The following is a 12,714-nucleotide window of genomic DNA, read 5'->3' as shown; positions in this document are numbered from 1 at the left end:
AACAGTCTTGAATTGGTAATATCATCTTCGAAATGTTTTAAGGTTTACTTTTATGTATACCAACAGCCAGAAAGTAGCTTTTATAGTGAATACGAATTTAAATGATTACATGGAATGGAATCAGTTATTTTATCTTTAATAAATCGCTACGATTTCTTACAGTGCACAAGCTACAGCTTTTGCGCACAAAAACTTTGCATAACGTGAGCACTAGATGGCGCTGTGCCAAAGTTCGTTGCCTAAGTCTTTCGTTTGCTGGCTCGATGAAACCCGTTTACAACTGTGCTCTTTACGCCCTGCCCATGCGATGGATGTCTGAAGTTCAAGGTCATTCCCAGCCATTGCCACCGAAAGCGAAAGTTAATTACGGAAAAAAGATATGGAAAGAGGAACAACTGCATAGGATCTGCAGTGCAAGCTAAACGACTATTCCTTTTGAGGTCAGGGCGGGGAACAACTAAAGGTGTTAGTGCCAATCCTTGACACCAGCCCATAAAACATCAACTTAATTTAAGTGTGTGTGGTTAACACGAAGTTAAACAGTTTATTGGCTGTCATTGATTTATACGAAAATAAGTTTCTTTGCTTTTCGGTTCTCTTTTTTTTATTTTGTGTATTTTGTTTTGTTTTACTTCCGTTGGCAATCGTTGTTTGGCTTTGAATCCGCCGATTTTCTTTGTCTACGCCATTGTCTTTGATTCGATGATCATGAAGTTGCGGCGTCGATCAGTCTCGACTGAGTTCCATGTGCCATGTTCCATGTGCCATGTTCCATGTGCCATGTGCGTTCTCGGCCTTTTGGTTTTCGGTTACCAGGGAGCCTTGGACAAACGCATTACGATTCGCATTTTTGTTTATAAACAAATCTTTTATTTACACCGATCTGGACAAATTATGCTTGCGTGTGTGGGGTAACCTGTTTATGTTTTTGCATTTTTTCATCTAGTTTTCTGTATTCGAAGAGCTCGTGATGCACATTTGAAAAATGAACACGGCGGAATGTGTTTGATTGGTAAATTTATTTGTAGCTTCGACGTCTTGGGCATTTAATCTGCTTTAATGACAATTACGTGCACTTCCTTATGGAGCTTACGAATTAAGCATGTTATTACCTATATTTTGTTATCTTCTAGAATGCAGTGAAGCTAATGTTTTTGCTTCTAACTTATTATATGGGGAACATCATGGCATTAACGATCCACCCCTTCTAAGCCGATTTTAGTGATTAATGGAAAAATGCAATCGATTAACTTGCAATTAAATATCGATGTTTTACGACCACATCGCCGATGATCCAGCAAAGCAGTATAATTAACTTATATTTATATGAGCCTGCCTGCCATCAATTAGCCTTTTGCATATGTACGAGATCTCAGCTCCGAGATGATCAAATTATATATGTGGAAAACAAATGTATGGAAGGCAGTGATGTGCGATGGGTATTTATGTGTCTGCTGGATTCCCATAAAATACGAAATGCATTGGCATCGGCAATTTTCTATGCAAGCTTGCAAATTCGCATTTGGAATTAAATTAATGCCACTACAATATTAGTTATTATCATTACACATTACCAGCTTATTTATGAGTGTCATCAATTTTAGCCTTAATGTAATGCCCTCCCGACTGGGATGACAATGACTCCATCAAAAGTTCTCCTCAAAACAGCATCAACAACGTTCACTTTTTGGTTGGGGTTTCGGTTTTGGTTTCGGTTTCGGTTTCTATCCATATTTGCCTTTGTGTTTACTATTGCACTGGTAATTTCATTTGGGTACATAACTCGTAATTAAATATGTTAATTCTGTTGTTTTTTAATGGAAGCCTTCAGCTGTCCAAAGCCGTTGCGATGGGAAATAGTTTTGTAGGTTCGGCCATTACAGCCCGGCAATAAAGACGCCATTGTAAAGGAGATATACGTATAGATATACATCGCCATATTCGCATCTCGACTTCACAGCTTGCTGGACATTAAGTTAGTAGTGGGATCTAGGCGATAATCAGAACAGATATGATCTCAGTGGGTTAATGAGCAAACCAGAATTTTCTAAATTAAAGGTTAGACTAAACCAAATATCCATTGAGCAAATAACTAAGCAAAGATATTTATATTGATTTTATACATTATTTAAAAGTACATTTCGTGATCTGGTCTTTCATAATTGATAATCCATAAAGTCAACAGGTTGGTAATGAGGAAATTCAATTAAAACGTACGTTTCCTAGCTTCTGATTTTTCAAGCATATTTTTCAAAACTCAGAATCGCACTTTGTTGCCTCAGCTACTTGTATACTCGCTAGGCCAACTCGTATTCCACTTAATTGATAAGTGACCCATCGAATGCTGTCGATCTGTCGTCGGATCGGGAGCTTACAGCTTGGGGTATAATCGAATAAGACGATTATGAATATTCATACCACAAGAACGGGTATGTAAATGCCAGATGCTCAAGCAAACTTAGAAAAAAAATGAAAATGCCTTTCTATGTGTGCAAAACTTATATTTTTTCCCGATTTCTGAGGCGTGTGCTTGGCGGAGTGCATTGAACCCTTGGACTTGTGGGAGAGTTCTCTGAGGAGTGTTTATCTTTCGGGTTAGTACCGACAACTAGAGGGCCAGCGAAAATTCCCAGGCAATCTGCCATATCCGCCCAGCCAATATGCAAATATATGCCAAACCTAAGCATAGAAATAGAATCGCCGAACCGGTTCTACGAATTAATAAGCGATGATGTGGGCTATGGCTATGGTGTATGTGGGTATGGGTATTGGGTATTTGACAGTAGAATACACATTTGAATGGGCCTGCAATAGGCAAGCGATGAGTTAATAAAAGTTCTTGGCCAAAGCAGGAAGATGCCTTAGTTTTCCCACTTCAATCTGAACCTTGGGCAGAACTCACGATTTGGCCATTCATCAGTTTGACACTTCGGCTGCTTCTGCTAACTGCTTTTGGCCAACTGCTTTCTGCTGGCTAACTGACAAAACATTGATATAAATGTTGATTGTCGATCCATTGTTGCCCACTGCCGGCCGCGGTGATTAAATGCCGATAATTTGTTTGACTTTTAGCGATTTGCACAGTGGTTTATTGCTGATTAATCTATGTTTTTTTGAAGAAGGTATGCAAAACTTCTGGTGTATTAATGGGTACAGAGAAATCAAAATAGCTCCCATAAGAAATAAAGTAAAACAAAATCAAAATTGGTATTTATGTGCATACCACTGTATTATTTATAATGAATTTCCTACCAAGACATGCTAATAGAAGTGGGATCTCTGCTTCAAGTGTACGCTACTCTAAGTGTAATTGCGTTGCAAATTGAATTGTTTGCTCTTTCCACCCGTGGTCAGATGATGTTGTCATTCGTTGGCGATTTCCCAACGGCTGCAGCCCTGCATTTAACACCTCGCAACCCACTGTGCAAGCTGGAGGAGAAGCGGTTCCTCATCCGAAGTAAGCCGCGCATGCGCACAGATTAGCATAGGCAAACAAAAGAACCGCCGGCGAGCATAACCGAATGTGGGTTATTATGAAATCGCAGCCGAATCGATGATGCTGCTCTGGTCGCTCTGGTCGCTCTGCCCATCAATGGCTTCTAATTGGGGCCCCCCCATCTCATTCGGATCGACCCATCGATTTTTTGGGGGGTATAAATGTGCGTGCTCCGTCAGCGTTTGGAATTAGTTTGGTCAGCTGTTTGATAACGATTGTATCCCATTCGCTACTCGAGATGAAACCCTTTGCCTGCATCCTGGTGATCCTTGCCGCCATCCTGTCCGTCGGACAGGCCTCCCTGGGCGGTCTTCTTGGCGGCGGCGGCGGTGGCGGTGGAGGCGGCGGCTCCATTGGCGGCGGCGCTGGCGGCATTGGACAGCTGCTGCAGAGCAAGCTGGGCGGTCTCGGCGGAGGATTGGGCGGCGGCCTCGGCGGTCTGAGCGGTGCTCTTGGCGGCAAGCTCGGCGGCGGTGGAGGCGGTGGCGGTGGCGGCGGCGGCTACTCCGGTGGCTACTCCAACGGCGGCGGCTACTCCGGCGGCGGTGGATACTCCGGCGGTGGCGGATACGCTGCCCCTGCTCCCAGGCCCGTTGAGAAGGTGGTCATCGTGAAGGTCATTAGCGAGGGCTACTCCGGCGCCCAGTCTGGTGGCTACTCTGGTGGCTACTCCGGCGCCCAGTCTGGTGGCTACTCTGGTGGCTACTCCGGTGCTCAGTCTGGTGGCTACTCCGGTGGCGCTCAGTCCAGCGGATGGAACAAGGGCTGGTAAACGTGGAGCACGTCAAACTGAACCAACTACGCATAGTTCAAACTGCCAAACAGAAAGTTCGGCTTAGGATTAAATATTTTTTTTTTTAATATTTTTTTAGCGGTATTTGTTTGTTAGAATTTATACAATATACAAGAAAAGAATTTCCATTTTAAATTGCGTGTGCTTTGTGCTTGGAAGGTAACCGGTTGACTTTGGCTTCCTGCTCCGGCTCCGACTCTTGAGTCGAATCTGCCGCTGACCCAATGGCCAAATGGTTGAGGTCATCACCTGCCAATCGAAGTGGGAGAAGAAGAGGGAAGGTAATGAGACAGGTACTTAGTACACTTTCGACATCTATTTCAGCTTTTCTGCAGCACTTGCGCAACCAAAAAGCGCATTTTATTGTTTTCCCAGACATCGATCAATCCGTCGAGGAAAAAAAGTCTGTCAGAGTCGATCGCACAAAAGAGCCAAATTTGATTTTTATGCCGCCCATGAATTAAAATGGAAACGTGCAAAAGCCAAAAGGTTCAAGTGGTTCGATTCTAGAATTGGCCGATCAGACGTCTATGGTATAATTAGCATTTTGGGCCAAGATAGGCCGCTTTAAATTTTCAGAAAATATTCATTCTTGCCTTTGTTCTAGAGGAATAATTTCTGTGAATAAATTTGTACACAAATGGGATAGACTAATAAATAAAAACTCTTCTTTAACGAGGTTTCCGCAGGTGATGAGCTTTAATTATTTATGCATTTTATTTTTTAGCTTTTAGAATAGGTCGTGCTCCAAAATGGATATTTATGTATGTAGGCTGAAAAAAAAAAATTTTAAAAATGAAGTATATGCGTAATAATACAATATATAAAAGACAGATAAAATAAATATTTTTGAAATAATATATAACTGATCTGGTTAAAGGTATATACGTTTCGGTTTCTATTCTTGCTTCGATTTATGTCTGTGGCGAAATCAAGAATATATATCTCGCAATGATCTGCGTTTTTGGAATAATGAAATCGCATTCAAGCTGACAAAGCTCATCATGGTGTGAGACACCTTCTTTCGAGACCCGTCAATCTCCTGTGATGGGTTCTGTGCCAACTCATAAGTTGCAGCGGAACAATTGGGCCCAAGTCTCCGATTGATTGATTGATTTGCGGTGACCCGATTTCCAAGACAGCACGAATTATGTGCAACCGCACGGTAGCTCTGTAGCTCTGTAGCTCGGTAGCTCGGTAGCCAAAAAGACAAACACGCAGCTGCCTCGATCTCCAAATCCATTTCCATTTCCATCGCACACCTCCGCCACCTGCAGTTGGCAGTGCCAATTTCTACACCGATTCCAATACCCATTCCATCTGTATCACCATCGCCATTCTGAATAATGGGCAGACATAAAGAACCGATCGCCAGATTAATCCCTGACTCCTAATATCTGTAGTAGCCATCCAAACGCCGGCAGGCGAACTCAATTAAGTACTTTGCGGTTGCTACATAAACATAAAAGTGGAGAGCCATTAGATCGGCGATCATGATGCGGTATCAGCTACTGGGCTACACTGTGCTGCAAAAGAAAAGTCTGCCTTGGGTTTAAGTGTGCCAAAATAGTTATCTATTGATTAAAGTTTGAACGCACGAAATGATTAATTATCTTATCAAAAAGGCTTTCTTAGAAGTGTACTTTTTTTAAACAATTCTACACAAATAGTTCTTAACAAATTAGAAGCTCAGAATTTTTTCATTTTACATTCATAGATAGTTACCTTTAGTTTTCCCACTGATGCATAAGCAGCTGTTCATATCCATTATCCTGAGGGATTAAACCATTTGTTGCACCGTGTTTTCTACTTATATAGTAAAGTGCGCCTTTGAGAGGCGTTCGCTGGGCACAGCGGCTGTTCTGTGGGCCTACGTGGACCCACAAAGCGTACGAAACCGAAAGTTGATGGCGGCATAATGAGGCCCCAGTACTAAGGTGAGCTGAGCTGAGCCACCACCCGAGCCACTCTGCCCCACTCCGAACCACTCGGTGCCACCCCGAAGCGCCCAACCACTGGCTATTGTAAGCTGGTCGCTCGCTGGCAGTTTTGGCAATTACATCTGATTATACGAGGCAGCGGCTGTGGCGAAGCTGTCTCTCGGTGGCTCAGAATCTTGGATGGGTATAAATAGTCGAGAGTGGCTGCAGTGGGGCATTAGTTAGTGCACGGCAGCTGCGGAGATGCAAACCATGTTGACAACGCGACGACTTCGACTTCTCGGTCTGCTGGTGGTGCTGGGCTGCATAGTGGCCCAGGGCAAACCACATGGCTGGAGCAGCGGTGGCGGTGGTGGCGGCTGGTCCTCGGGCGGATCGGGTGGCAGCAAGGTCATTATCAGCGCCTGGCCATCCAGCGGTGGAGGCGGTTGGTCCTCCGGTGGCGGATCTGGAGGCTGGAAGAGCGGCGGTGGCGGCGGCGGCTGGTCATCTGGTGGATCTGGAGGTGGCTGGAAGAGCGGCGGCTCAGGAGGTTGGCCATCCGGAGGCAGCTCCGGCGGCTGGTCCTCGGGTGGATCCTCCGGCTGGCCAAGTTCCGGCAGTTCCGGCTGGAAGTCAGGCGGCGGCTCGGGATTATCCAGTGCCCTGTCCAGTCTCTCCAGTTGGAAGTCCCAGGCTTTGAGTAGCTTAGGCAGCGGTTGGAAGAGCGGCAGCGGAGGAGGTGGCTGGTCATCTGGTGGTTCCTCAGGCGGCGGCTGGAAGAGCGGCGGCGGATCTGGTGGTTGGTCCTCCGGTGGCTCCTCCGCTTGGCCCAGCAAGATCAGCAGCGGCTGGTCCTCCGGTGGAGGTGGAGGCGGTTGGTCCGCCGGAGGAGGCGGTGGCTGGAGCTGGTAAACAGATCCTGGCAGCAAGACGACATCCATCCGAGGCAAATCGGCGACGAGACGACACCACTATCCACTGCTCAACATGTACATAATATTGCCCTGTCCCAAATTTAATCCAACTTTTTTTTTTGTTTTTTGTATCTAACTATGTGAATAAATCTTACAAGAATGTAATTTTGCCCCACGTGCTTTTTTATTTAAATGGGTGAGTAAATTCTATTTTTTTAAATTAATTAAAAATAAATTAAGAGAATCCGCTTAAATTTTGTGTTTAAAAGTGATAAGCATTATAATATATATATATATATAAGATATATGTGTTATAAAGTAAATTAATATATAGTAAATTTGTTTACGCATATACAAATTGTTTATTAGGAACATATCACTTTTAGAATTAATCGCCATTGCCGCCAATTTTGTAAAATTCAAAGTTAAAGTTCCAAAATATTGTTTCCATCTCTAAATTAACGATTTTTATATTTTATGAATTGGTTTAAGTATTATTGTTTTTATAAAATTTGTACTTCGCCGTTTACTTATGTTAACTTAACCCATTTAAAAACCAAAACAATTACAAAATGCATAAACAAGATTTATTAGTATAAAAAAACAGTAAAAGCAGGAAAATTGGGGCTTTAGATAGGAGAAAAAAGAGAAGTTTCGAGGGATTGTCTCTATCTCAATGCCATGGAACACAAGTAAGCATCAGCCGGTGGATAAGCTGCTCCTGGTGGTTTCTTTACCAGCCACCGCCGTGCTGTTTGCCACCTCCACCGCCGTACAGGCCACCACCACCACCTCCTCCGCCGCCGCCTCCGTGCTTGTTGCCTCCATTTCCGCCCTGCCAGGACACGGAACTGCCGCGATTGCCGGCCAAGGACTTGCTGGCATGGCCACCGCCTCCTTGTCCGCCGCCATAGCCTCCTTGTCCTCCGTGGCCACCTGAAATTAGTTCAGAGGTTACGAAAAACATGACAATTTTGTATTGCACTGATTTAACCAAGTTAATACCTTGATTGCCACCTCCGTAGCCTCCTTGTCCACCGCCTCCATGGCCGCCTCCTCCGTTCTTCTGCCAGCCTCCTTGGCCACCGCCTCCATGTCCACCTAGAAGGGAAATGTATATAAGTATTTTATAAATCGTGAAACTTAACCTCAGTAAACTATGCACCATTCACAACATAGGTTTTATGTTTCTAAAATATTAATTAAGTGAAGATATGCAGATACCATGTGACATGTGCATAAGCCGTTTTTGTAAAATGAGATTAAAATTAAAAAAAAAGGTAAACAATTAAAACTGCCTCAAATTAAAGCAATGAAATAGTTTAACTTTAAGCATATGCCTAAATATATATTCACTTACCTTGGCTACCGCCGCCGTAGCCTCCCTGGCCGCCACCTCCATGACCACCACCTCCATGGCCACCGCCGCCTCCTCCGTTCTTCTGCCAGCCGCCTTGACCACCGCCTCCTCCGCCACCACCGCCGTAGCCACCCTGACCACCGCCACCACCGCCGCCGTAGCCACCACCACCGCCTCCACCGCCCAGCAAGCCGGCCGAAGCCACGGCGATCAGCAGGCAACACACGAACACAAGGATCACAGTGCGACGCATCCTTAGAACTTGTAAGTCACGCAAAAAAATAAATATAAAAAAAAGAGATTGTGGGACCGAGTTAGAACCGCTGTGCAATCGCTGCTGGAGGCTCAATACCACTGATGAATTAACCCAGAATTGAGGCACCTTTTTATAGCTCCGAAAGGCGGAAACTTCGGCTGAGTCAGCAGCCTGCCATCCCTCCAACTCCAAGTTGGAGCTCCCAAAGGAAGGTTGAGAACTGCACTTCATGTCGGCACAATGCAGCAAGCGGCTTAGCCAGCAACTTGTCTGGTTCAAAAAAGTCTCAAGTACGTCGGCGCACTCGGCGGATACGCAATGTGCGCTGTCTGGGAACATCGCGTATACGCCACCGCACCACTTGCAAACTGCTGAGCCATGGCTGCATCATTAATTGCCAGCGCACATGGCGCATTTGGCCACGAAACGCCTCGCAATTTGTCTTACAAGTTTACTATATCCATGCGAAATTCTAAGAATATTTGCTTTTTTTTTTTCATTTTGCGCCATCCATTCAATTTGTTGTTGAATTTTCTTAATTATTATTTTTAGTCTTGCCGCTTGGCAGGGTTAAGTAAAGTTGGAAATTTATGGAACACATTTATCGACGCTGCGGATTGTGGGAATCTGTGCTTATATTGTTACTTACTGGTATTTACCATATACTAGATTTGCACCCGCATTTTATTTGTTTATTTAATGCACAAATATTTAAATATGTTGTTGTATAAATTGAGCTTAAACCTTCAATACTCGATATGATTTTAATTGCTTTTCGGTTATTTAAGACGTTACAAATTTAAATATCGTTTACTATTTAATACTTTTTTTTATGAATATTTAACACAACAAATTTGTATTTTTCCCACGTCGCAGAGCATTTAAATGGTGCTTTTAAATAGAAAAAATATGAATATAATTTTCATTTCGTAGCTATGTTTGATTTGGCTTCGTTTCTCGCTATTGCCATGCAATGTTTGCGGCGATTAATCTTCATTTATACAGCAGCCGCAGCAATTCAATCGACAAATGGAGGAGACACGACTCCGCAGACACTGGTTCAATGTCAATTGGCGTGCAAACATCGCTGGCTGCATACACTCAAGTGCATCACTTACCATAAATTTCATCAACTCCACCGTGAATGTGAGCATATTGCTTTTCTTGGCTGCCAACGCGTGCTGCAGATATATGTATGTATGTTAGCACATTTGTATTGATGGGGGGCTTAAGCCAGAGCCCAGGAAAATTGTCTGCACATTGTGGAATTCGAAGTTGGAAACTGGCAATGTACGCTATGTTTCCACACGCTTTAATATTTAGTAAAATTTCACATTAAGACATATTCCATTATTAAAAAAATTAAGGTAAATATACCACATCAATAAATCATTTATAAAGACAATACAAGTAAAACCCTTAATTGGTATATGGTATAAGTTACGTTAACTCAATATAATTTCACAAAGAGTGAAGTGCTCTGTGACATTGATTTAGGTTTTAAAAAATAGATTTTAATCTCTGCTGGCTCTTCTTCCTAACAAAGTTGAAGCATACACGTACTTTAACTATTTAATCTGATTTTAAAACGTAACCTTAATAAAGGCCACATAACCAAGTTAAGTTCATTTCGTCGTTTAATTAGTTGTAAAAATTAAATGTTCTGTTTCTTCTTTACTTTTCATTTATTTTTTCATAAGCTTAAAAGTGTAACCACAGTGATTCCAGAAGATGATGATCTCCGCTGAACTCCAATCGCATCACCACCTTGGCCACCAACCTGTGGCTGTTCCACAATCATTTGCGAGATGCATAAACTACTAATAACTGCTCAGTCAGATATTTACTTGCAGACTTAGAATGTTAATTGCTAACGATTCATAATGCAGAGGTGATGCATCAAACAAATGCTAAATGTATGCCTTTGATTTATTCATTTATTTATTTGTTACACAAAAAAAAGGTACTTAAAAACTATGTTACAAAAACGTGCGGATTGTGAACCAGGTGCGGAGAGAGGGGATCGGGATCGGGATTGGGATTGGGATTGGAGTTGGGTTTGGGTTTGGGTTGCGTGTTCTAGAGACGGTATCTCCTCGATTCTTTACCACCAGCCACTATTGGAGCTGGAACTGGACCACCCATTGCTGTTCCATCCGGAGTTGCCGCTGCTCCAGCCAGAGTTGCCACCCCATCCAGAGTTGCCGCCCCATCCGGAATTGCCGCTGCTCCAGCCAGAGTTGCCACCCCATCCAGAGTTACCGCCCCATCCGGCGTTTCCTCCCCATGCAGAGCCGCCGCCGCCGCCTCCTCCGATCTTTATCACCTTGATGACCTGCGGCTGGGCCACCCAGCCACTGTTCCATCCGGAGCTGCTGCTGCCCCAAGGATTCGATCCCCAGCCCGAGGATCGCACCACTCCTGCCGATACACAGGCCACCAGGGCGCAGAGTACGATGAACACCTTCATTATGTTTGGTTTGGGTTTTTGTAGTTTATAGTCCTGATACGGAGTGTAAATCCTGGTTTGTTTTCGCTGTGCGTCTCGAAGTGTGGCACTCGAATGCTGTAACCACTGGATCAGCACTGGCTATTTATCGCAAAAGTAAACGGCGAACTGCGAACTGCAAACTGCGTGGCCCAGACTAATCTGGTCGAGAATCCACAAAATAAATCTCCAGCGGCGGGTGGCTGGGCCCGGGCCAGGCCAGGTCGGGTAATTGCAGTTTATTAAACCACTTTGAGCGTCCGATTCTTGACCAGGGTCAACTGGGTCTGCTTTACAAGCAGAAGCCGCAACTGGGTAGCCATCAAGCCCAGTCAGCCCAGCCAAGCATGTGGCCAAGTTGCAAAATTCGTACATAACTCACACGCTTGATGGATCATTTCCTCGCCTCGCTGCCAGCGGAAACTGCAGCAGCGCCTGCACAGCGAGAAAAACTAGATGGTAAATGTCTACATTTCACTAACTGATCGCTTTTTTAAACAATATTTTCTGCAGTATTCTCCCGTAGCTTCGGGCTAAAGCTTAAGCCGTGAAGTTGGCTTCAGGTGAGTCATTTGTCAAACTGACGGCTTAAGCCGCAAACGGAGACACTTGCAGATAGTTATGAAGACGGAGATGGAAATGCCGATGCAGTTACAGATGCAGATGCAGTTGCAGTTGCAGTTGCAGATGCAGATGCAGATCCCAGGTGAAGGGGCCGAAAAGAAAAAAAGATTAAAAACCCGAACGCCGAGTGGCACAGTGGGGAGATGAGCTCGAAAGGTAACTGGATCTGGGCGATGGCATTTCCTGATCCCGACTGTCAGCCGAAGGACAAGGGAAAGTCGCCGACCAAAAAAACCCCCAATCAATGTCTACGTAATGGTTGATTTGTATATATTTTAAATATCACTTGGCCTATAAGCAACGAGTTTATGGAGCAAAGGCTGATAGACAACTTTTCAGCTATAAAGATGCAATTCCACCTAGGACATCTAGGCCATTAAAGTGATCTAGAATATGATATATCAACGATCCCATCGAGAAATGAAATCATCGCTTCCCCGAACAACATTCACCAACTAAGGCGGCTGACCTCAGATGGCTATAAAACGCATCTGGACACAAAAAGGAAAACCAGATGACATCCAATTTCAATTCCAATTCCAATTCCACTGATAGTGCAATTTGGCCACTGTACCTGGGCGCCACTCGGATAATAGCCAAACAAAAAACATGAATAAAACAACTGCAGTCAGCAGTCAACAATCATGAGCTGGTGACTTGAGGTTAGTGGCGACACCGCGGCCTCTTTTCCACAAGTTATTTATCTTTCGGTTTTCTTCCACGGAGCATTATAATTTACCATGTAATTTGTGACAATAATATGTTCGTACATTATTACCCTGCTCACGGTCCGAAATGGGAATCAATTAATAGGTGAATGTGTGAGCATTCCATTTTTAAAATGCACCCTGCTCTATTAAG

The 12,714-nt window shown here is 44.0% G+C and overlaps 3 protein-coding genes across 6 annotated transcripts; 1 reads left to right on the top strand and 2 right to left on the bottom strand.

Annotated features, from left to right (window-relative positions):
- The first annotated feature begins 3,711 nt into the window (after positions 1-3,711).
- LOC120456818 (glycine-rich cell wall structural protein 1.0) lies at positions 3,712-4,268 on the top strand. The gene has a single exon (XM_039643865.1). The coding sequence runs from the start codon at positions 3,735-3,737 to the stop codon at positions 4,266-4,268; it is 534 nt and encodes a 177-aa protein (XP_039499799.1). The 5' UTR covers positions 3,712-3,734.
- Positions 4,269-7,690: 3,422 nt separating this feature from the next.
- On the bottom strand, positions 7,691-8,853 carry LOC120455766 (ctenidin-1). Of its 2 annotated transcripts, XM_039642221.1 has the most exons (4): positions 8,486-8,853; positions 8,200-8,226; positions 8,131-8,151; positions 7,691-8,061 (listed from the first exon to the last, which is right to left on the bottom strand). In XM_039642221.1, exons 1-4 carry the CDS (start codon positions 8,736-8,738, stop codon positions 7,859-7,861), a joined length of 504 nt encoding a protein of 167 aa, XP_039498155.1. In that variant the 5' UTR covers positions 8,739-8,853; the 3' UTR covers positions 7,691-7,858. The 2 variants fall into 2 exon arrangements, with proteins under 2 accessions (XP_039498155.1, XP_039498154.1); XM_039642220.1 differs by having other exon boundaries at positions 8,131-8,226; positions 8,486-8,852.
- A 1,807-nt stretch (positions 8,854-10,660) lies between these two features.
- On the bottom strand, positions 10,661-11,328 carry LOC120455764 (uncharacterized transmembrane protein DDB_G0289901). Of its 3 annotated transcripts, none has more exons than XM_039642217.2 (2): positions 10,982-11,328; positions 10,661-10,924 (listed from the first exon to the last, which is right to left on the bottom strand). In XM_039642217.2, exons 1-2 carry the CDS (start codon positions 11,209-11,211, stop codon positions 10,846-10,848), a joined length of 309 nt encoding a protein of 102 aa, XP_039498151.1. In that variant the 5' UTR covers positions 11,212-11,328; the 3' UTR covers positions 10,661-10,845. The 3 variants fall into 3 exon arrangements, with proteins under 3 accessions (XP_039498151.1, XP_039498150.1, XP_039498149.1); XM_039642216.2 differs by having other exon boundaries at positions 10,661-10,931; positions 10,989-11,328; XM_039642215.2 differs by having other exon boundaries at positions 10,661-11,328.
- Between the last annotated feature and the right edge of the window lie 1,386 nt (positions 11,329-12,714).

The sequence above is a fragment of the Drosophila santomea genome, chromosome X (genome assembly GCF_016746245.2).
Source record: "Drosophila santomea strain STO CAGO 1482 chromosome X, Prin_Dsan_1.1, whole genome shotgun sequence".
Lineage (NCBI taxonomy): Eukaryota > Metazoa > Arthropoda > Insecta > Diptera > Drosophilidae > Drosophila > Drosophila santomea.
Note: the sequence above shows the minus strand (reverse complement) of the source record. Positions and strands in the feature narration are given on the sequence as shown.

Excerpts from the sequence above, each read along its gene's own strand:
- LOC120456818 (XM_039643865.1), top strand. The coding sequence starts at position 3,735 with ATGAAACCCTTTGCCTGCATCCTGGTGATCCTTGCCGCCATCCTGTCC.
- LOC120455764 (XM_039642215.2), bottom strand. The coding sequence starts at position 11,211 with ATGAAGGTGTTCATCGTACTCTGCGCCCTGGTGGCCTGTGTATCGGCA.
- LOC120455766 (XM_039642220.1), bottom strand. The coding sequence starts at position 8,738 with ATGCGTCGCACTGTGATCCTTGTGTTCGTGTGTTGCCTGCTGATCGCC. Across the intron at positions 8,227-8,485 it reads CTACGGCGGCGGTAGCCAAG|GTGGACATGGAGGCGGTGGC; the intron begins GTAAGTGAATAT and ends TTTCCCTTCTAG. Across the intron at positions 8,062-8,130 it reads CTACGGAGGTGGCAATCAAG|GTGGCCACGGAGGACAAGGA; the intron begins GTATTAACTTGG and ends AACTAATTTCAG.